General features: G+C 37.4%; 1 protein-coding gene across 1 annotated transcript in view; it reads left to right on the forward strand.

Annotated features, from left to right (window-relative positions):
- Nucleotides 1-25,282, forward strand: part of CADPS (calcium dependent secretion activator) — a 447,690-nt gene that overhangs the window by 1,524 nt on the left and 420,884 nt on the right. Inside the window, exon 2 of the mRNA XM_023754061.1 lies at nt 3,424-3,566. Coding sequence (XP_023609829.1) covers nt 3,424-3,566 — 143 coding nt within the window. The remainder of the gene's footprint in view (nt 1-3,423; nt 3,567-25,282) is intronic.

Below are 25,282 nucleotides of genomic sequence, written 5' to 3' on the forward strand. Positions count from 1 at the left end.
TTCTGGGTTTTCGAGGGCCCTGGATGCTCCGCAAAAAACCTTGCAATTTTTGAACTTTTAGAACTTTTTTTGTTTTGGGGGCAAGGTTTGCGGGGGCTTCGGGCCGCCTTTGGATGTGATGTAAAAAAGCGCCTATTCTATCTGTGTTCTCCAGCCAGAGAAAGGAGGGGGTGGCGCCCTGCAGGAGGAGGGGCAAGAAGGGCGGGAAGGGGTCAGCACTCAGGTGGAGCGAGTCAGGAAAGAAAGTCAGGGATGTGTTTTGTCTCCTCCCTCCGTGAATGTGCAGCACGTGAGCTATCAGAGCAGCCAGTGAGGGCCCCGAGGGGCGGTGTACGAAGCCAGCTCCAGCCCCATCGAGGTTGTGAGACCAGTTTCTTAAAATAGTGAATTTCTGGTTGCTGCCAGTTAACGCTGAATTTTATGTTGCTGTAGTAGAGTCTGAGGTTTTCCTATATTTATCCACCCTTATCTTGAGTGAGCCCAGGTTTCTGTTTGCTTTGCTTACATATGTACACACACCCGCCAGCACTGATGGTTTATTTCAGCTAGCTCAAGCTTGCGTACCAGTTTTATTAAAAATAAAACTCATTTCCTGGTTGAGAAATAGCAGGTGGACTACACACTCCATTCTCCGCCCCCATCACTAGCTCCTTGCTTTTTCCACCCGTATTTTGGACTACAGTAGAGCAAAAGTATCCTCAGAACAGTCAAAGTTTCTTGGATATTCTTTTAACATTGGGTGATAGGTCCACACATAGGGCCTGATATTTCAGGTTTCAGTTTGGAATTATTATGGTAACTGTCTTTATAGCAGGGGAAACTCCATCTTTAAAATCTATCCCATTAATAAATCACCAACAACCAAAGATGTCCTGGTTATTTGGCAATGAAAACTGTTGTGATTTACAGAAAAAATAAGAAACAAACTTCCCTTTATCAACCAAAAGGCTCTTGGGCTGTCCTTTAAATAGATGCTGACATCCAGCACTGGAACGAGAGAAATCTGTTCTCCCAGAGACCCAGTTCTAAACAGCAGCCAGCCACCTGGGAGAGATTATCAGGAGGCTCGAGTCTTCTCATCTGATTGTACCTTTTATCTGAATCCATTCAAAGCTGTGCTTTTGAGGAGCAAGTGGGTTTTGTTTTTACACATAACCTTAACATCAGAGAGACCACAAAACGGATTGATAACACTGGTATTTGTCAAACTATTTTTAGATATTGCAACAAATTAGTGCTAATACACATCCTATCAAAGCTGCCTCAGGACTGTTGGCTGACTTAAGAAGCTGGGTATCTATCTTCTTATTACAAGAAAAGCCAAACTTTTCCATTGCTAGAGTCTTTCTGGAATAGGATGTTTTGCCATTTTTTTCTCCCAGTAGAAAGCTTGGAACTTTGAATGAAATAGTAATAAAAAAAAGGACCCCAGCCGGTGGTGCTCAGTGGTTGAACGTTGACCCATGAACCAGGAGGTCCCCAGTTTGACTCTTGGTCAGGGCACATGCCCATGTTGCAGGCTTGATTCTCCGGTAGGGGACTTAGGGGAGGGAGTTGATTGATATTTCTCTCTCAACCATGTTTCCATCTCTCTATCCTGCTCCCTTTCTCTCTAAAATCAATTAAAAATATTTAAAAAAATTTTTAAATGACCCATCATTGAAAGTAACTAAAAAATTTGCATAATTACTGTGGTAAAATTCCAAGCCAACAGATAAGATTGATGAACTGAAATTAGTCTTGGAGAAATATAAACAAGTTGTAAACTAATTATGAGTTTGTAGTAGACAACATGGATGAACTAGAAATAGCTATGAAGAATGATGTAGAGAAAGAGAATAGAGTGACACGGAGGGAGAGAAAGAAAACTGCCTATGAAAAAGAGTTGCTGAATTGGGGAAAAGAAGAGATCATATCAAATCATCATACTATGTGCCTTCAACTTAGACAGTGTTATATGTCAATTATCTCAATAAAGCTGGGGATAAAAATAAGATCATATTATACTGCATATGATGCACATTGCAAAACCAAAGAGTCTATATTTATAATACTGGCAACCACTTTCCAAGCACCTACTATGTGCAGGGCACTTCACTTAGATCATATTTAAAAATAGACTGCATTTTTTTAGAAGCTTTAGATTTACTAAAAAATTGATAAAATTGTACAGAAAGTTCCGATATACCCCTCACCTAGTTTCTCCCCATTTTTGACATCTCTCTGTAATATGGTACATCTGTTACAATAAAGAACCCATATTGATACTTACTATTAACTAAAATATATAGTTTAGTCAGATCTTAGTTTTTACCTAAATTTCCTTTTCTGTTCTTAAGTCATTATAAATTCTCCTAATAACCCTAACAACTATCCTCATTCTTAGAAGGGAAAACAGACTCAGAGAGGTTTTGTAATTTTCCTAAAGCACTGTGCAAATAGGTGAAAGAGTGGGGACTGAAGCACAGGGCATTCTGATTCCAAATCCTATCTTTTAAATTAGCAACACCAGCCAGAGATATTCTAAAGTGAAAAACAGAACCCTAGCATCCTGAGAACATAAGTGTACTTCTTACCCAGGGTTATTTCTGTTTGAGTTGAGAGAGGCCTACATCCCTTAGGGCATCTCTGATCCACAGCACAAGTTCCAAGGCTTCCAGGGGATGCCTGAAACCATTTATGGTACCAAACCCTATATGTAATTTGTTTTTCCTATACATACATTCCTATGGTAAAATTTAATTTATAAATTAGGCACAGTAAAGATTAACAGCAATAAATAAAAATAAAGTAGAACAATTTTAAGTTATGCAAATGGCTTTGGGGTCATTATTAAGTAAAAGTATTACTTGAACATAAGCACTGTGATACCATGACTGTCAGTCTGATAACCTAGGCACTACTAAGCGACTAATGGAGAGGTGGCATGTACAGCCTGGACACGCCAGACAAGGGGCGATTTACAAGGGATGGAAGGGGGTGGCATGAGATCAACATGCTACTCAGAAAGGCACACAATTTAAAACATGAATTATTTATTTCTGGAATTTTCCATTTAATATTTTTGGACCATGGTTGACCACAGGTAGCTAAACCGCAGACAAGGGGGGAGTACATGGGCAATATATACATTTAGGTACTAGCCTCATAAAGAATATGAGAAATGTGAGCTGATAAATCTGAATGCCAGATTGTTCACAGTCTTTCTATGTGGTTCCAGCTGAAAAAAAAAAGTATTTTAGCTCAGAAGACCAACAGGGAAGGAGCAGAGGCTGAAGGTGCCATTGCTGGATAATTCTGATAGTTAATTACTTTGGTTTTACTTTTACTGGAAAAAAGAGTTCCGGGGCATTCCAACAATTGTCCCAGTTAAAAGATGAGGCTTTAAGTGGACTATGTGAAAACATAGTGTATAATTTATAGGTGTATTTTTCTGGTACTGCTGTGAATCTAAATATAACGTGTTGGTAGTGATAATTTATGACCAAAATCAAAACCTGACCATCATACTGGCACAGTGTACCATGTTTCAGGAGCTCATAAATGATGATCTGAAAGACAGTTCTGTGCTTAGCTTTCTTCTTTTGTCAAAATGCAGAGTGAATACCTAGAAGTTGGCATGGCAAAGTGACACCATATGTTTGTAAATTCTGTAGTGGCGGTGATGGGCGGCTGCCTCCTGTGAAGTAGCTACTATAGATATTACCAAGGGAATGTAAAAGAAGGCACTGTAAGCAGTTGTATACTGTTTAGATGGACATAACCCACTTTTTAAAAAGTGGATAGGAATTCCTTATAATGCCTGGATTACAAATGTCCAAAATGAATATTGTGTGCATGTGTAGGTTTGTGTACATGTGTGTCTGTGTGTGTATGTATGTATGTGCTGAGAAAAAGAGGCAACCCTAAAATTGTGCCTGTTCTATATGAACTCCCATATCGCTTAGGAGGACTTTCAACCAGGTGAGTAGTAAGTTCAAGCTACTCACTTCCATGTAATTCAGCTTATATCTTGCCATGAAAGTATGACTAATGTTGAATCACTGTTAGCCATAGAAATTCATCTTTATTCACTTACTTGACATTGTTAGTTGGTCATGACTCAAGAGCCTATACCTTTCATAAAATTTAAGACCTACTGCTAGTTAACTATACAGTGGGGCCTTGACTTACGAGTTTAATTCGTTCCGTGACGGAGCTCGTAACTCAAATTACTCGTATGTCAAATCAAAAGTGAACGAGTGAGACACGTGATGCTGGGCTGATGTTGTGGTGTTCACTGTGACGTTTGCTGCACCAACTAGCGGTGGGGTATCTGAAGCTGGCTCGTAACCTGAATGTTAGCTCGCAACTCAAAGCAAAAAATTGGCCAAGAGATGGCTCGTATCTTGAAAAACTCGTTAGTCGGGACACTCATAAGTCAAGGCCCCACTGTATATATATACTAGAGGCCTGGTGCACAAAATTTGTGCACTGGGGGGGTGTCCCTCAGCCCAGCCTTCACCCCCTCCAATCTGGGACCCCTCAGGGGATGTCTGACTGCCGGTTTAGGAATCCCTCTCACAATCCGAGACCGTTGGTTCCCAACCACTCTCCTGCCTGACTGCCTGATTGCCCCTAACCACTTCTGCCTGCCAGCCTGATCACCCCTAACCACTCCCCTGCCAGCCTGATTGACGCCTAACTGCTCCCCTGCCAGCCTGATTGCCCCCAATACCCTCCCCAGCTGGCCTAGTCCCCCCAACTACCCTCCCCTGCTGGTCTGGTTGCCCCTAACTGCCCTCCCCTGCTGGCCATCTTGTGGCTGTGGGCACTGCCATATTTGAGGGCGTGGCAGTCAATTAGCATATTCCCTCATTGGCTGTGGGCGCCACCATCTTTGCGACAGCGTGAGGGTCAATTAGCATATTCTCTCTTTATTAGATAGGATATATATATATATTAATTAAGTTTGGTCCCCCACAACTGCCCTCCCCTGCTGGCCTGGTTGCCCTTAACTGCCCTCCCCTGCCGGCCATCTTGTAGATGTGGGCGCTGCCATATTTGAGGGCGTGGTAGTCAATTAGCATATTCCCTCATTGGCTGTGGGCGCCACCATCTTTGCAACAGCGTGAGGGTCAATTAGCATATTCCCTCTTTATTAGATAGGATATATATATATATTTAAATTAAGTTTATTAGGGTGACATTGGTCAACATGATCATATTGTATTTTAAGCCAATACTAGTGATTCATCCATTAAGATATGTTTTGAGGCATTTGGATTAGCTCCACTACTCAGAATTCTTAAGGGTTGCTTAGTCAGTGCAATATATGATTTGCATTTCAGAAAATAAATATTCTAATTTTGAGAAAACGAAGTAACTATTAAACCAGGTTGCTTTTAAAATAATTACATGTTTCGCTCTTCATCAAGGAAAAGATGCGTTCTTTAAATATGCTTTTTGGCAACCCTGCCCCGGACACCTCCTTGGTGCAATAGGCAGGAACCGTTATGCACTGGTAGTGGCAGAGGCATTCTGAAGATGCGAAACACTGCAGAAGTAATAAGAGAGGTTCTTGCCTCATTACACATTTGGAATAGCCTTCTGCTTCTCTAAAAACTAGACTGAAGAACAAAGGAAATTAAATATTTTATTCCAGAAGAATTGTACTGTGTAAAGTGGTAAAAGTCAAATGATTCAGAGATCTTTCCCCTCTAAGGGAAATTTACTACACAGTAATAGGCTAGCCATGAAAATATACTCGGTACTTGTGACTTTGGGCTAGGTGTCTTTACAACTTAAGCTGGAATGACCAGGAGAGTTCTATTAACTTAGAATTAAGTTTTAAGTATGTGTTTTCCTTGCACTAAGCACTCTCCCAGGCTTGGTGGCTGAACCAGAAGATACCTGTGAGATATGCATCTGAATTGGGAATCTATGTTCTAGTTTGGAAGATAACATATATACATGTCAAATAAGTTGATAATAAGAAAGTGTTTAATTAAGATGCTGATGACAATGCAAAAGTAGTGGAGAGATATACATGCACACACAGAGTTGGATTTAATAGTGGGAACATATTCATTGAGGAAGTTAGATCTTAAAGAATTTGTATGACTCGTAAGCACAAGGAAAGACAGGTATTCTAATTTGGAGAAGAGCATGAGATAGCAGAAGTATGGAAAGGAGTCATTGCTTGTGGGACACTATTAGTCTGATTCTTTTAGCTCCAAGTGACGAAAACCTAACTCAAATGGTTAAATCAAGAAGAAAATAATGGGAAGGGGACAGATTTATTAGTGCATGTAATTAGAAAATCCAGTACAGAGGTGACTGCAGGAATGGCTGGATCTAGGAGTTCAAATTACTTCTTTAACAGAATAAGAAAGCTGGCTGATGATGGAAAATGATATATGTTAAAACCTGTGTCTGAGCTCAAACTCTGCAACTTGATTGTAGGTGAGCCATCTTCTGTCTCTGGTGTCATCTGTCATGTAGAGCTGAGGGATGGAGAAGCTTCAGATATTATCTACTGTCCCCTCTCTATATAAAAACTGATCATTTTTTTTCTGGATAATGAGGTTACTTATTACCAAGACTTATAATTTCATTCAAACTTGTATTTGGTATGTTTTTACATTACAAAATAAGGCAGTGTCTTCAAAGAATCTGAGGGCGGTTAGAACTGAAGTTAGAGTTCCCTTTGTCCAACTATCTGAATTTTCCGACAAGGAGGTGAGACCTTAAAAGGTCATAAGACCACAGACTACATGAAAGAATGTAAGCTGTGGCCTGTGGCCTGAAAGGGACCCACAATTGTATTTTGTTTTTCTACAATGAATTTTTTTTTATTTTATTGATTTTTTTACAGAGAGGAAGAGGGAGAGAGAGTTAGAAACATCGATGAGAGAGAAACACCGATCAGCTGCCTCCTGCACACTCCCTACTGGGGATGTACCTGCAACCAAGGTACATGCCCTTGACTGGAATCGAACCTGGGACCTTTCAGTCTGCAGGCTGATGCTCTATCCACTGAGCCAAACTGGTTAGGGCTACAATGAATTTTTTAATTTTTAAAATTAGTTCTTGGAATTTAAAACTATTAAAATATTTCACATTTTAAAAATCAGTATTTCTGGCTACTCTTATAACTGGAAGATGTAGCAAAGCTGGGCCTAAGCTTTTATGAGTTTGCAAAAAGCAATAGAAATAAGATTACCAAGACATTACTTAAATAATGGCAAGTTGATCACTTTTAACTAAAACTATGCTTGTTCTAAGAGGGATACCATATAGATAGATAGATGATAGATAGATGATAGATAGATAGATAGATAGATAGATAGATAGCCAACAACATCTCTTCTCGCCACTGCTGCACAGATATTGACGGTCTGACCTTGGCACCTATAAGGCATCCAAAAAAAGAAACTGGAATTTGGAACTCTGTGTTCCTGTTTCTGGCAACAGTTTCCATGTTAGGACCAGATTTATCATTTCTGCAGAATCAGAGAGCTTATGATCAGAATTACTTTGTTACTTTTTCATTCCTCAGTCCAAGCATGTGATAGAATTACTTCTCTGTCAATAGCAGGTGAAGAAAGGGGAGTGAGGTTGGTCAGTGGGTTGAGTTGTGATCATTGTTTTTGACAGACGATGGACAGTGAAGAACAGTAGCTAAGAACATAGACTGTGAAACTCAAATGCCTAGGCTTGCTTCTTGGCTATCCTAACCTGCTGTGTGATACTGGCCAACTTAACCCCTCTATGACTCAGTTTACTCAATAAACTGGAGATAGTAGTGGTGTCTTCATCACCGGGTACTTGTGAAAATTCAGTAAGATAATACAGTAAAGCTCGTAAAGCAATATCTGGCATGTGGTAAATGTTATGTGTTGTTATTGCTAAGTTGGTATGTACAATGCTGTTTTATTTTTATTGGTGAAAGGATTAAAAAGTGTAATATATGTGGCCTACTGACCATAGCAAGCCTTGTTTATTATTGCTGTCATCATTGTAATCATCATCATTATTCCTATAATAAGCAGACGTACAAGGCAGTGGATATGGTTACAGCATTGTCTATGAACAAATAAGGTAGAAGGTACAGTGCACCCCATTCCTCTTTTGTTGAGACATTTCACTAACTCTGCAGTCTCTGGTGCAAATCCCTGGTCAGTTTTGTGACCTGGAGGCTATGTGACCTTGGACATATTTTCCAATCTCTTCAAGTCTTAGTTTACCCACCTGTAAAATGGGGGAAATAATATTGAGTGTTACAAGAAAAAAAGCATGTTAATTGCTTAACAAGCCCTTAATATGGGGTAACTGTTGAGCAAATGTTATCAGCAACAGTTAAAATAGTCTTCTTGCATTTTTGTCCATCAATGCCCCAGTGCTATTTTATACTACAATACCTTTTCTCATGCTGTTCCTTATTTTAGAACATCTTTCTCACCTTCCTTGCTCTTGTTTGTCCTTTAATTAACTCATGTATTATCTCCTTCAAAAACCTTACCAAATCTTTATATTGGACTAAAAATTCCCATAACTCCCTGGTTCATGCCCATGTTACATCCTGTATACTATAATTAACTATCCTTTTGTGTGGATTCATCTCTTCCACTAGACTGTAACAATCTCAAAGACATGGTCCACACTTTATTACTTCTCGATTCCTCATCTCCCAAAATAGTGCCTGGCACATAGTAGGTGCTTGTAAACATTCCAACTATTAAACTTTGCTGCTTTATTTCCCAAGGAGATTCCAGGAGAGGAAGTGAAGGAGTCATAATTACAATCCACCTCTATTAAAGAAAAATGACTTATTTACTTTTATCAAAACTTCTCAGTGGAAAACATGAAGGGTAAATAAATTACCAAATGATTTCAAAGTTATTTATGTTGCAGAAACATAGCATCAATCACTTCCCCTTAGCTTCTTTATACCAACAACTGATAAATTTCTAGATTCATTTCAAAAAAAGTCGTCTTTCAAAAACCATAAGCAATTATGAATTTCTTGCAATGGCTGAATCCCAGTTGAACTTGAATCACTATAGTGCATGTTTAAGTGGCCAACGTTAAGTCAGGAAGAGCCCAGGTGAGAACAGAATCTCTATATTGGAAATATGTTCTTTAGGATGTTTTATTTGCTTTAGTTCTTTGTGAAGGAAAAAAAGGCAGTCACAGTATTATATTGAAAGTTAGGTGTTTTTAATATTATCAGTCTCAGTGTTGCCAAAGTTATAGAATAGAACCTATAAGTTCTATGTATTTAGACATAAGTAAATATGCTGCTTTTCTCTAGTTTTATTCTCTGTAGGGTCTTGGCACTATTTTATCTCTTATAAGCTGTTCTTACGTTGGAGGTCTTTTATGATTTTAGTTAGGATATAAATAAATAATAACTATGGCATACTGTATTGGATAGAGGAATAAGAATATGATGGGTGTGAAATAGGATTTTGGCAAACATGTGGAGTGGTACAGCGAATCTACTGTGCCACTTAGAAAAGCAAATGATAAACATTGAAATTTTTTTGCAAATAATTATGCCTTCTGTTGCCCATGCAGGAAAACAGCCTTTTGGTGTGGATGATAGGCATAGAGTTGTTTAAGCAAATGAGTTAAAACATAGCTTGAACATCTACTTTGGCGATTTTTCTGACAAGTACAGCAACTGTTGTCTATATGGCAGTGTCATAACATACTCTGTTCAAAACATTTCTTAGGGGCTCTTCCATATTCAATTTTTGTTTGTTACACATCATCGGACAACATTGTTTTGAGCTACTTATACATATAAGAAACTCACTCAATCCTGTAGGCAGAATATGCAAAGGCACTTTAGATAATCTTCCTGATATCCAAAAACCTATACATCTGGTTGAGAAGTTGAGGTGCACCAATTTAGAACATACTTTGTACTGTAAGTCAGAGTGCGATGAGTATCTGAATCTTAAATATTGGTGTTCTTCGGGTCTCCATCCTTGGCTCTTGTTATGAGTTGTTTGTGTAGTCTCCCCCCCCCCCCAGCCCCCCTCCAGATCCATATGTCTAAGTCTTAACATCCTTACTTCAAAATGTGACCTTATATGGAAACAAGTTCTTGGCAGATGTAATTGTTAAAGAAAAGTTTGTTTGGACCCTAATCCATTATGCCTGGCGTCCTTATTGAATAGGAAAATTTAACGTAGACATGCACATAGGGAGAACACCATGGGAAAAGAAGGCAGACATTGGAGTGCCACTTCTACAAGCAAGGGACACCAAAGATGGCCAGAAAACCACCAGAAGCTAAGGGAGAGGATATGGGATATATTCTTCCTCATAGCCCCCAGAAGGAACCAACCCTGCCTACACCTTGATCTCACATTTCTAGGCTCCAGAACTGTAAGAAAATAAATTGCTGTTGTTAAAATCACCTGGTCTGTGGCACTTGGTTACCACAGCCCTAGTAAACCAACACAGCCCTCTTTTCATCTCTATGCTGTCTCTCAGCAACCTCACCTCTGAACAATGGTGGTAGCTACTAACATTTCTACATTTCCATTCTCAGTGATCTCCAGCACAGGCCTCTCATGAGACCTCAAACCCATATATTTAGTCATTTACATCAGTGCTGCTGAAGGTGTGATCTCAGACTGGTCCTAGTCAGTGAACTCTTTCTCATGGGTCTATAAGAAGGTAAGGAACTTGCATTCAAATGCAAATCAACTCTGCTCTCTTCAGGAAAGTCTCCCTACAAAAAATCATCAGTTGAATAGTTTAGTGATGAAGTTGATGTGATTCCCAGCACTAGAACTTTATCTTGGTGAGGACCAATAAAATCAGTTCACAGACTGGACAGGTCTACAGACTAGGAAGCACCCTGACCTCTAGGACACCTCCCCATGGAAGTCTTCAGACCACTCAATAATAGAATTTCTCACCAAGACTCCTGCCCCCTCTCTTTTCTAATTCAGTGAAGACAAACATATTGTCTTATGGTTGTGGAGTACCGTTCTGGTGTTACTATATAAGGAAGGCAGAAATGCAAAACTCAACTTCAAACCTTTGCTGTTGCTCATCCTCACCACCAAAGGGTGCACATGTCCTGTTGATGTTCCTGCTGAGAAAATTGTCTTCTCTTTCTCCTCCTCTTCTTCTTCGTCACTGGTGTCCTGCTTTGGATCCTTATGACTATTTACATGGACTTTTGAGATAACCTTCTAACTGTTCTCCCTGCCTCCTTTCTTGACTACATTCCATCTAGCTTCCAGAGTGATCATTCTGAAGCAAAAATTTAATCATGACCTTTCTCTGCTCATAATTCTTATGTAGCTTTTAGTTTCATGCACAGGATAAACTCTAAACTCATTTGCATAGTATAGTTGTATCCTACTACACCATCCAGCCTCAACTCCTGCAATTCTGTACACAACCTCAGCTTCAGCCCATTAAATCACTTCACATTCCTACACTGTTGTATACTGTTTTGTGTGCCTCAGTGTCTTTGCACGTATTGTTTCTCCTGCTTGAAAAGCCCTTCCTACCTTGCCTTCCATCACTCTCCTAGGTAGACAATGGCACTCATTCATTATAAAGAACAGGACTAAATAGTGAGTATTGGATGTTTACTTAGATAGGTACCATTCTATTCATTCATAAGTCTTAGCTCATTTAATCCTCACAGTAATCCTATAAGATAGGTATTAATCATCTCAATTCTCCAGATAAAAACAAAACAAAACAAAACAAAACAAAACAAAACAAAATAAGAGGCAAAGCAGTTAAACCTGCCTCAGACATACATTTAGTCAGTGGTAGAGCTGAGTTGGGGCCCAGGCAGTCTCAAGCCAGCATGCACTCTTAACCATGTGCTGTATTTACTACATTAGGGCATTGAGCACACCTTACTTCATTGTATACTTGTTTCTTTCTTCTGACTCTACAGAGATTTCATTTAGTATCCCCTGGTGACTGATGGATAGCATATCACCTAATAGATGCTCCAAAAAATAGTTGGTGCACAAATTCATGACTATTTAGAGAACAGTAATTTCTCACCATTTAGGTATGTTCATTAAGATGATCTCACTTCTTCTTTAAAGCAACATTTTTTTAGTAGATGGAGCAGGAACTCTAAAATCATGTTTTGTTACAGGCAAAAGTGAGGAAGTCCAGAGAGGTCCCACTCGCTGGACAGAACTACTGAACTTCCACCTGGGCCTCCTAAATGCATGTAGGGCTCCCTACTGTGCAGTCAGGCCCAGATTCACACTAAGCATGGCCAGGCCATTGCTGACTTTTGAAGGTCAGACTCACACTTTCAGAAGGTCCACCTCAGCTTGTAGTAAACATGTACCTCACATCTCACATCCACTATCTTTTTTGTTATGAAAAAATTTGGAAATTTTTTTAATCTTTGGAAACTATTTGTCTACATAACTTGGTTAATAAATGACTATGATATCTGAGGAGTCATAGTGTATTCACAGGAATCCTTGTGAGCTAAAAAAAGATCTCACCAACTGTTTTCAATTATTACTACTAAATTTAACAATTAGTGAACTTGACATATGTTTTAAAGTCATTTAATTGAACACTTAGTAATTTCAATTTTCCAATTTTAGTTTTCCATTTGGGAAACAATACATTTTATTTAAGATCTTGGGCTTTTTAGGGCCCTGGGAAGTTTTATGTCGCTGGTCGCCATGCATCTGTTGCTTAAGCCTTTGATGAGGATTGATGGGAGAAGTGGTATTTGAGTTAAGCCTCAAACTGGGAAGATCAAAGGATAAAGATGTGATACATTTTGAGAAGAAAGATACTTTCAAGTATTCAGAGATGAGATCATGCAAAGCAAGTTTGAAGACCTCTGAACAAATACAATTGTATAAGATTCCAAAATGGGAGATAAAAGAAAAAAGAAGAGGTTGGTTCCTGATGGTGGATGAACTCCAGAGTAAAAGGGCTGGTGGAAGGGGTGGAGCTTTATCTTGTAGGCAGTGGAGAACCACTGAAGAATTCAGAGAGAGCAGCGACCTGACTAGTGTAGTGTTTGGAGATTGATCCAAGTGAAGTGTCTGGAGAGTATGGAGAAGGGAGAGAAAGAAGGAGCATACCCATCTCCACATTATGAAAAAGGTCACAAATTGTGCTTGAATGTTTTAGTCAGCCCAGGTTATCTTTACCATTTTGTGGGGAAATTTGTGGAAAATCTCAGAAAATTAATGCTATATATAAAAGTGTCTTCAATTACTAGTTCAAAGTCATTTCATTAGAACAATTGTTGATTCTTGTTTTTGTTTTATTATAGTATTTTTCATGTATTTGTCATAATGTGTAAGGCATGAGTGTTCATTTCTCTTCTTACAATCTTAAAAATGCGAAGCAAGGTGCCTGCCCTCTAAATTATACTTAATCTCAGTGCCCAATGTTCTGATGCCTTCCTGTGCAGGTGCAAAAACTCTCCTGCATAACATTGTGGAGAACATAATGTTTCTTGGACAAAGATCATAGAGCCAGACGTGGTGTAATTTCAGAAATGGTACATGTGATTCCATTCCAGGTTCCAGCTGACCTAGAGGATTCATATGGCGCTTAATATGGGCCCAAAAGGGAATGAGCCTCACAGTAAGCCCAGGTTTATATCAAGCCCACAGGAGGATAGAGGAGGGAGCCTGGCTGATGGTATCAGTAAGGAATCTGGAGCGATAATTTCAAAGCGTGCCCAACCAGACCAGAAGAGAAACTTGGACTTGTCCCTACCACTAAAAACTGACGAGGTTGCATAAAGAACCAGGGCATTGGGTGCATTTTTCATCCCTGCCCTTCCTCATTCCTCAAGTAGAAAGATTTTGATCTTAGTGATGATTGGAGAAAAGTTATTGGATCACATTTATTAGTGGTATGAGTCACATCAAAAGGGTAGCATAAGGTTCCCAATAATGTTTCTGTTCTTGCACATCCTTGGGTACCATTATCTTTTCTATCTTTCATCTGTTAATAGAAATGGTAAGATTTGGAGGTGGGCATTCTGGTAGAGAAAGGTTATACACTCCAGCCCAGTCTCCTAAAGTTCTAATAATAAAGAGGGGTTTTATTTTCCTTTTGTCATTGCTAGGTGTGTGTGTAGCTCTCCTGAGAAGATAGGTACTTCTGAGTTACCATGTCATCACACCATCTTTAAGGCCTCAGGACACCACATGACTTACCAGAGGTTGCATTGTATCTGAAGAATAGGTACTATTTGAACATGAGAGGCAGGGACAGCATAAGCAAAGACAGAAGCCACACAAAGCTAGAATAAGGAGCACGTACCAGGCATGAGATTAGAAAGGAGGGCTGGAACCCGGTAGTGGTGAACATTGGTTACTACTAGACGTTGTCAGTTGTCCTTTATTTAGGCAGCCGGCAGCCTTTAAAAATGACCAGTACCCCTGTGTAGCCCCAATGGAAATACCACTGACCTGAGCCATAGGGCCTATCAAAGATAATACAGCCATATGTGTGACTGCCAAATGGGAGGGTGATTGGTCTTGCCATTATCTTGAAGTGATGAGTTTTTCTATGAGGCACTTGGAAGATTAAAATTTTTCAAGGAATATTGTCAACACAAGCAAAATGTCTATTTGCAAAGGACATGATTTGCTCCAGCATTTTTGCATGGCCAGGTTAGAAACAACTTCCTATGAGCATGGAACAATGGCCCCACATAATTTGCCAGTTTTCCTGTTTACCTGGCAGTGGAGAAAAGAAAAGGATTCTTTTCTCCTACTTACTCTCCACAGGCAGCCTATATACTGCTGTGTATTATGATTCAGCATTAACAGACCTTCAAAGGGAACAGACACTGGGGAAGATTTGTACTTGTTTTAATTAATCAGAAATACCTTCCCCAACCCTCCCCAGAAAGCAGCAGTTCTAAACCATTGTCAATCTGTCATTTAGTCCAAAGAGCTTTTCATATTTCCCCTACATTTCTATGCACTAAGAGCTCAAAAACTGTCTTTTAGTCAATATTCAGTTAGGAGTTAAGTCGGAAGGCCGTGTTGAGTTCTTATAAAGAGGCATACTGTAGCCACTTGCTCTCGCCTCCATTTGCTTGTGTAGAAAACAAACCATAATTTTTCACTTGTAGGTCTGATCCAACATAAGTTAAACATTATGCCAAATTAAGTGTTTACTTCCTTATAACCTCGTAGTAAATGACAATGTCAGAAAAGAATTTTTGGAAAAGAAAACCAAATTCAACATTATATGTTGTGTATATGCCAAAACTTAGGAGGATTTATGACCTAGAACATTTCCTTCTCTGTTCACAGTAAGAACTCTGCATTTCTGTTTTGTATATCAGCCAAATGTCTTATATAATGTTTTCTCTAATCACTGTCCTTTGACCTATTCTTTTGTTTTCAGCACAATCTATTACTCAAGATTATCTTTTTCAGAAACAAAAATGTCAGAAACAAAAATAATTAAAGATTTTCTACAAATATGAAAGTAACAAAGATATTTAGAGAATGAATTCTTTTTAAAAATTTTGATTTAAGCTAAATTTACCTGCCTACTTTAAATGCCTTATCTTTAAGAACAATCATCAATATGAGACATTTAAGTTAGATGAAAATTTGTACTTGTTCCATGACCTCAGATTTATATAAGCAACACATAGCATTCAGTGATGTGGATAATCCCCCAAATTACACAGTAAATTTAACCAATATAGCCAACCAATTGAAATATTCCAATAAAACTTTCAATTGTATCTTATAAACATATATAGATATAAATGTATATGTCCTATTTTTAGTGGAAACTATTGGTATCTACTTATTATTTACACCCCAATCCTAAACAGAATTGCAGTTTTTTAGGTAATCTTCCCCATCCCCAATGTTAGAAATAAATGCAGATTAGTCCAAGCCAATCAACACATAGCATTGTACTGAATGTACAATTGGCTCATGGGTGACCATGTGACCTAAGTGGATTAACTCATACTGAAGGGAAAACTTGTATTTTATGCTTGGGAGAAAAGTTTTACTCTTCCCTTAATGGACAGACCAAGGAAGCACGTGCCATCAGTGCTATTGCAGCCATCTTAGAACCATGAGTAGACCCAATTTTGGCTGGAGTTGAGGTTGAAGATAGTGAAGTAGTTGAGATTTGGAAATAACTTGAGTTTCTGGTGAGTATATTGGGCCATTCTCTTATTGTGTAAGTCATTTTATGGTAAAGTTTTCTTTCCTTTTTTTTCCTATGAGGCTAGCATTACCCTATTTCCAAAACGATATAAAGACACTACAAAGAAAGAGAATTACAGGCCAATATCTCTGATGAACATAGATGCTAAAATCCTCAACAAAATATTAGCAAATTGGATCCAGCAATACATTAAAAAGATTATACACCATGACCAAGTGGGATTTATTCCAGGGCTGCAAGGCTGGTACAACATTCACGAATCAATAAATGTGATACATCACATAGATTGCAAGACAAAAATCACATGATCATATCAATTGATGCAGAAAAAGCCTTTAACAAAATCCAACACTCTTTTTTCAATAAAAACTCTTAGCAAAGTGGAATGGAAAGATCATACCTCAACATAATAAAAGCCATATATGACAAACCCACAGCCAACATCATACTCAATGGGCAAAAACTAAAACCATTTCCACTAAGAACAAGAACAAGACAGGGATGACTGATTTCACCACTCTTGTTCAACATAGTACTGGAAACCCTAGCCATAGTGATCAGACAAGAAGAAAAAAGAAAAGGCATCCAAATTGAAAAGGAAGAAGTAAAACTCTCATTATTCATAGATGACATAATATTGTACCTAGAAAACCCTAAAGACTCCACCAAAAAAACTACTGGATTTAATACATGAATTAGGCAACATAGCAGGATACAAAATAAAAACCCAGAAATCTATGGCATTTTTATACACCAATAATGAACTCTCAGAATACGAAACTAAAAACACAATTAATTTACCATTGCAACAAAAATATTAAGATACTTAGGAATAAACTTAACCAAGGAGGTAAAAGACCTGTAATCAGAAAACTACAAGACATTGGAAAAAGAGATAGAGGAAGACATAAACAAGTGGAAGAATATACCATGTTCATGGATTGGTAGATTCCACATCATTAAAATGTTCATACTTCCAAAGCAATCTATAGATTCAATGCAATCCCCATTAAAATACCAACAGCATATTTCACAGATCTAGAACAAACATTCCAAAAACTTATATAGAACCCCCAAAAAAAGACTCTGAATAACTGCAGCAATCTTGAGAAAGAAGAACAAAATTGGAGGAATCACAATAACAGATATCAGGTTATACTACAAAGCCACTGTACTCAAAACAGTCTGGTAATGGCAGAAGAACAGGGACAAACAGATAAATGGAATAGAACAGAGAACCCAGAAATGGACTCAAGTCATTATGCTCAATTAATATTTGACAAAGGAAGTAATAGCATACAATGGAGTAAAGACAGTATCTTCAATAAATGGTGTTGGGAAAATTAGACAGGTACATGCAAAAAAAAATGAAACTAGATCACCAACATATACCATACACAAGAATAAACTCAAAATGGATAAAAGAGTTAAATGTAAGTCGTGAAATCATAAAAATCTTAGAAGAAATCATAGGAAGCAAAATCTCAGACATCTCTCATAGTAATACATTTACAGATACATCTAGGGCAAAGGAAACCAAGGAGAAAATAAACAAATGGGAGTACATAAAAATAAAGAGCTTCTGTATAGCAAAAGATACCGTCAAGAAGAAAAGGGGGTGGTGGTGGGAGAGGAGTGATTAACCAGGGACCTCATATGCATATATGCATAACCCATGGACATAGACCAGTGATGGCAAACCTATGACATGCGTGTCAGAGGTGACACGCGAACTCATTTTTTTAGTTGATTTTTCTTTGTTAAATGGCATTTAAATATATAAAATAAATATCAAAAATATAAATTTTTTTTTACTATGGTTGCAAATATAAAAAAATTTCTATATGTGACACGCCGAGCTCAAAAGGTTCGCCATCATTGACATAGACAATAGGGTGGTGAAGGCCTGGGAAGTGTGGGTCCAAGTTGGAGGGGGTCAATGGAAAAAAACAAAACACAACACAAAGGGGACATCTGTAATACTCTCAATAATAAAGATACATTTAAAAATATTTTTATTGATTTTTAGAGAGAGGGAATGGGAGACCGAGAGAGAGAAACATCGATGTAAGAGTGAAGCATTGATGGGCTGCCTCCTGCACGCTCTACTGGGGGACTGAGCTCCCAACTGTGCATGTGCTCTGACCAAGAATTGAACCAGCACCCTCTTGGTGTATGAGATGGCCCTCAACCAACTGAGCTACACTGGTCAGGGCTAAGGTAGAATTTTCTTTACTTACAGAATAGGAATTCTGGAACTTGACTTAACTATGTAATTTAGTTTGCATATTTAGATTCAGACATAAGTAGAAATAAAATCTTATTTATTGTGTACGAATAAAAAAACAAAAACAAAATGAATTATTTCCTTCTAACTCTATAATTTGACCAAAAAATTTGTTAATAAGGCATTAATCATGTATTACCACAAGGTTATTTTTTATTATAACTAAGAGGCTAAAGTGAATTCAATAAAATATTCTTCCTCATTGACTTAAATTGATTATTTTAAATATTTTTCAATAAACAATATAAAACATGTTTATTACAGAAAAATCAAGTAATATGGAAACATATAAAGTAGAACTAAAAGCACTAACTGGTTTGGCTCACTGGATAGAGCGTCCACCTGGTCCACCTGCGGACTGAAGGGTCCCAGGTTCCATTCCGGTCAAGGGCACATGCCCAGGGTTTCGGGCTCTATCCTCAGTAGTGGGTGTGCAGGAGGCAGCCAATCAATGATTCTCTCTCATCATTGATGTTTCTATCTCTCCCTCTCCCTCTCTGAAATAAAAAAAATATATATTTTCAAAAAGTAATCCCCTAATCCCACTACCCAAACACATCCACTCTACATGTAAAATATATTTTTATTATCTTCATGTATATATATACATATATACATATATATGTAGATATATCTATATATGCATATATAGATATAGGTATATCTATATATGCATATATAGATATATAAATATGTAGATAGATAAATATTATATATACTTTTATATGAAAGTAACAATCCTATAAGTATACTTTTACATGCTGCTTCTTTGCACAAAAATAATTTTTTTTCATGTTAGTAAATATAAAAAAATACAAGTCTTCTAAGTGGCTTGTAGCAATTTAGTTTATGAATGCACCATAACTTTACCAGTTGTCTGTGATTTTTGTTCCTTACCACGGTATGTACTCTATAATGAGCATCTTTGTGTACATATTTTCGTACACGTCTACAACTGTGTATGCCCTTAAATATAAAGAGTATGTTTATTTAAAATTTTGTTACCAATTTCCACAGCATCTGTTAATAGTTACACTCCCACTAGTGGGACATGAGACTGTCTGGTTCTCTACATTAAACCTAGACATCTTTTTTGTTTTTTTCCAACATTGCCAACCTGTGGGATGGCTTTACAATTTTGTATTGCATTTCCTTTTTTTATGTTTATTGCCTCTTTTGATTTTTTTCTTTTATAAATTTCCTGTTTCTTCCCATCCATTTTCTATGTTAGTGGTATTAGCACTTGGTCATATCTGTATAATTTATGCTCTGTAATTTGTTGTTGGATATTGTTTTCTGTTTGTTATTTTGTTGACCTATATACGTTTACTTGGACAAAGTTTCTTAATGTAGTGAAAGCTATCCACTTTCCCCCTTTGTGGCTTATGGGTTTCATGCAATGAAATACCTTTCCACCCAAAGATTATAAAACTGTTCATACATATTTCTTCATGGTTTCATTTTTACCTTTATATTTTTGATTCATCTGATATTTATAATGGTGTAATGAATGAAGTATGAAAGCAACTTTTCTTTCCAAATAACTAGCCAGTTTTTTCAACATCATAGATTAAATAACCTATTTGCTCTCCAGTTATGTTAAATGTCTCCTAATCAAATACGCTGAATTCTTATTAATAGTTGACTTTATTTTTGAGTTCTGGGTAGAAAGCCATTAACCTAACTTTACCTTCCTGTTCCAAAATTACTATGATTTTATTACTATACATTATGATAGGTTTCAGGGTATTTTAATAGGGAAGTTTCTTTTATTACCCTTCTTGAGAATATCCTTGTCTCTTCTTCCATTTTTTTATTCTTTGAGGGAAATTTTTTTAAATGATTCTCTCAGTCTAAATTAAAAACTGTTTGGATTTTGATTGAAATTCCATTGCATCTGTAGGGTAATGTAGGGAAAGCTGACATTTTTGTGACATTTATGACTAATCCTAAGAACTAAGACTATCTCTGCATTAATTCAAATATTTTTTAATATACCTTAGTTTATTTTTTATCTTCCAACATATATGCTTTAAATATTTATTATTAAATTTATTTCTAAGTAAACTATAACATTTACTATATGTGTGCCCTTTCCTGCATTCACCAAAACCCCCCATTCCGTTTGCAAAGCATAGGTGCTCAGGGCTAGTGGGCTACTTTCTAATACACCTGGCACTTCTGCCACATCAGCTGAGATGTATGCTCAAGAGTAATTGTGTTTCCCAAACCTGATGAAGCTAGTTTCAGCAGTTATTATAATTTCATAATTTAATATTACATAACTTAATAAGACATGATTGTGAAAGCAAAAATTGTGTTTATGTTAACCAAATTAATTGCTTTGAGAAGATTCAATTACATCTAAAAATGTCTTATTTTGTAGCTGGGCAAAACAGTACAATTTTGATGGAAAAGTAATAAAATCTAAAAATTCTTTGGTTACTTCACAATTTTTACTCCTCTTTAAGCATATTAAAACTGAAAACTAGAGACCTGTTGCACAAAGAGATTCATGCAATAGGCCTTCCTTCCCCTGGCTGCCGGCACTGGTTTTCCTCCGGCACCCGGGACCCAGGCCTTTGCTCCGGTTGCAGCAGAGAAGCCAAGTCTGGAGGCTTCTCCGCTCCGACCGCTGCCGAGAAGGCAAGCCTCTTCAGTCTTCAGTCTTCAGTTGTCTTCAGTCTTCCAGCAGAGTCTTCAGCCTTCACTCCTGCGTGCATATGCAAATCAACCGGCATCTTTGTTGGGTTAATTTGCATACTCATCCTGATTGGCTGGTGGGCATAGCGGAGTGACACCAATTTGCATGGTTCTCTTTTATTAGTGTAGATATTATGGGTGTTAATGAGGTTGTGGAACTTTAATCAGTGCCAGGGTGTAACCCTACATAAAAAAATCAGAAAATGAATAATTGTAAATTTTAAGTAAAATTAGATATTTGTTACCTTGTGTGCTAAGATTCTCTACTTCAACTAATATTTTAAAAATTAACCCACAGTAATTGCATTGAGAGGAATTCTACAGTTGTTGTTTTTTGTTGGCATGTACTAGTACAAAAAATATAAACTTAAAAATATTTTTTGCTTGTCATTCTAAATAATTTTAAGGTATTTTTCATCTTTCTTGATCCTGAATTATTTCAAATTAAAATAATTTTCCTTGTTTTCCTACATGTTTACCTTTTCTTCTAAATTCATTAGCTAACATTGACTTCTCTGTCACTACTATACATGACAAGATAAAATGGTGCGTACACTTTGGTGTACATATATTTAGAAACACTTAAAATCAGGACAATTAATTTTATTAGGGTTTATAGATTTCTTTGAAAATATTAGAACTTATATCTAGTAAAAATTGAGTTTTCCCCAAGAAAGAGAAATCCAGTTTTCATGCGGGGAGATCTGTTTATTGTGAATAGGGCTCATTCTTAAAAAGCTCGTACTAGAATAAAAGCTTAATTAAATTCATTTGTACTAAATAAATATTTCCAGTTTTGAAAAGTCAAATAACTAGCATCTCGTCTCCATTTAAATTTCACTATTATTCTACGGAAGATTTTATCATGCATTCATAGGGAAGTATTTTCAGGCTCAGATAGGAGCTTTGTATTGGGAAGAAGATGTGGAACACCATTTTACTATGACTGCACAATCCTAGACAATCAAACGATATATGTCATCTTTTGCAAGGTGGACTTTTCCCACCTGTTCATATTTCTCACCCACACCCATGCAGAAAAGCTACGTTTAAACTCCTGAGATAGGAGTTAATACTCGTATTGGTTTCCATATTCCTTGATAGTTGAGAACACCAATCCTTATAGGCATTTCCCCAAAATCCCCTTTGCCATTAATGAGTATTCTCCCTCAGAAAGGAATGATTTGAAGCTTGAAATTACACTCTTTGTATTAGAGACTCTAGAATAAAATTCCCTGCACCAGAAAAGAAGTGATGAATGTGCCTGCCACCAGGTCCATGGATAGCTTGCTATGACCTTCACAGGGCAAAACTATGAAAGAAATGTACGGAGCAAGACTTACTGCTTTAACAGGGAGATTGGTAATTTTATTCTATAAATCCCAACCAAATAGTTTCTATCTCTAGTTTGCACACTTAAAGAAGTATTGAACTGTGGACTGGAGTTTTTAACAAGCAATTAATTTTTAAAACTTTCTGAGCTGTGATTTTGATATTTTTGTTCATTCCAAATATTTTTTTGAACAAATGGTCTTGAAAATGCTGAGATACATGACACCAAGAGAGAATTCAACCTTTCCACTTACTAACTTTGTCACCTGTATTGTAGATGCTGTCTCACAACATCACTATATCCTTGACTACAGACCAAAGTCCTGAAAACAGTGTGACCGAGTGTGATGGTAGAATTGTGTTTTATTTTCTAGAGGTTCTTTTTTCTTTTTCGCCTGCCTATAGAAGAAAGGTGATAAAAGTGGCAGTGATCACTGTGATGTTTTTCTGTTTATTTGGCAGTTCCTTTAGGAATTCAGTTCATTCTGTTTGTGCAAAATTAATATGTCAAGTGTAAGATAAAGCGTTTGAACCACTGCTCAGGCAGACTTCCTAGGGCTTGCAGCTCATTTACATATCACGGGAGAATAGGGGAAAAGATGCTAGAAGATATTATCAATCTGATACCTTTTTTAAAATTTATCTTTATTGTTGAAGATATTACCTATGTCCCCTTGTTTCCCCCATTGACCTCTTCTAGCCTCCCCTCCTCCTTCAGGCCTTCACCACAGTATTGTCTTTTTCCATGGGTTATACATATATGCATATACTAGTAAATTCTTCGGTTAATCTCTGCCCATCCACCGACCCTCACCCTCCTTCCCTCTGAGATTCCTCCGTCTGTTCCATGCTTCTGTGTCTCTGGATCTATTTTGTTCATCAGTATATTTTGTTCTTTAGATTCTACATGAGTGAGGTCATGTGATACTTGTCTTTGTCAGTCTGATTTCTTTTAAACATTTTTTAAAAAAAAAGGAACAATGGGATATAAAAATATCAGTAACATAGCTCTGATCTGAGTATTTTAAGTTTGTAGTTATTTATTCATTTGATGCTGTGTAGATATGTGGATAAATACCTAAAATGTGAAATATTAAATATAAAAATGTCATAGGGAAGAGACAAAGATGGTTTATGTCTTGTAAAAACTCCCAGAAGGAGGTGGCTTCTAACCTGTGTCCTGAAATATTCTGGAATTTCAAAAAGTGGAAATTATGATTAGCTTAGGCAAAGTCATGAGGTAGAGAAGTGCAGGGAATTTTTAAAGAATTGGGGTGATGTTGTTTGGCTGGGGCATAGGAGATGCTTCAGGAAATTCAAAGTAAAATGGGACTAATGGGTTAAATCAGGTGAACCTCAAAACTCACTGAATTCAGAATTAATATATGGTTAATGAGGATGAGTTACTAAATATTTTAAAATATGGGTAAACTGCTTACCCATATTTTAAAATATTTAAAATATTTTGGTAAACCTATAGAGTGTGGCTGAGGAGGAGAGATTAGAGAAAAAAGGTCAAGTTAAGGAGTAAATGTTAACAATCTGTTGATGGGGCCATTATGAATTGAACTTGCCCCTGGCAGAAAAAAGAGAAAGAAAGGATGGGAAAGTCATCTCACAGGCCGCTGGTGGGATTTTGTAACTGGAAGTGGTGGGTTGGGAACATTTTGTTATATCAAAAAGCAAAGGAGTTACCAACAAAGCCACAAGACAATGAGGACCCTGCGAGAAGGATCCCAGAGTTACTAAAATACACTCTGATAGGCCAGAGATGGGCCACAGAAGCATTAGTAAGGACAATAACTGAAACAGTTTGAACCTATTAAATGTATTCAAATTCATAAGATTATGATAATACTAGGAAAACTACTCATTTATTAATTTATCAGTTTTGGAAGATGCTAGAACACCAATTTTTGTAAAACTGATAAATGAAGGTAAAGAAGCATTTATCCTGCCCTTCCTTATGACTATTTTCGGGCAACCAGAGAAGGGAAAGTTTTTTCTTACGGAGTATTTCAAGTAACATATTGCAACTCCTAATTAATTAACAGGTCTAGGCAATGATCTAAGTGTTGACAAAAAAAAGACAAATAACTAGACATTTTGTATCTTCTGATAGAAGCACAACACCCTGCTTATGGAGAAGTCTTGCCAGAAAATTGAACTTGAGTCTAATCAGTCATCTACATCTAACTATCGAAGTACAGAAAGTCCAAGTGAGAGAGGACTGTGCCCCATGCCAGATGGGGATGAAATCAGGAGAATTTGGGCTGTCAGAAACTCTTCAGAATAAAATATCCGGTCTCCTTAACCACAACAACAAAATTGGAGGAAGAGATAGATGAGAGTAAGAGAAAGGGGAAGGAAGCAGAAGAGGAGGAAATGTTGATAGATTAAAAGAAATTTAAGAAACATATCAACCAATTACATCAATACTTTAGGGCAGTGGTCGGCAAACTGTGGCTCAGCAAACTGTGGCTCACAAGCCAGATGCGGCTCTTTGGCCCCTTCAGTGTGGCTCTTCCACAAAATACCGGCTCTTCCACAAAATACCGACTTCTGCAATCGCACTGTACGTGCGCTCACCCACGTGGTATTTTGCCGAAGAGCCACACTGAAGGGGCCAAAGAGCCACATGTGGCCCACGACTTTAGGGCATCACAGATGAAATGGAGTTTGGAATGTAAATTCTCAAAATCCAGTTATGATGACAATAGTTATGATGACAATAACAATCAAGAAAATTGTTAATGTTGATGAACTCACAGCTGCATGTTA

This window comes from Myotis lucifugus, unplaced genomic scaffold (assembly GCF_000147115.1).
Source record: "Myotis lucifugus unplaced genomic scaffold, Myoluc2.0 scaffold_55, whole genome shotgun sequence".
Lineage (NCBI taxonomy): Eukaryota > Metazoa > Chordata > Mammalia > Chiroptera > Vespertilionidae > Myotis > Myotis lucifugus.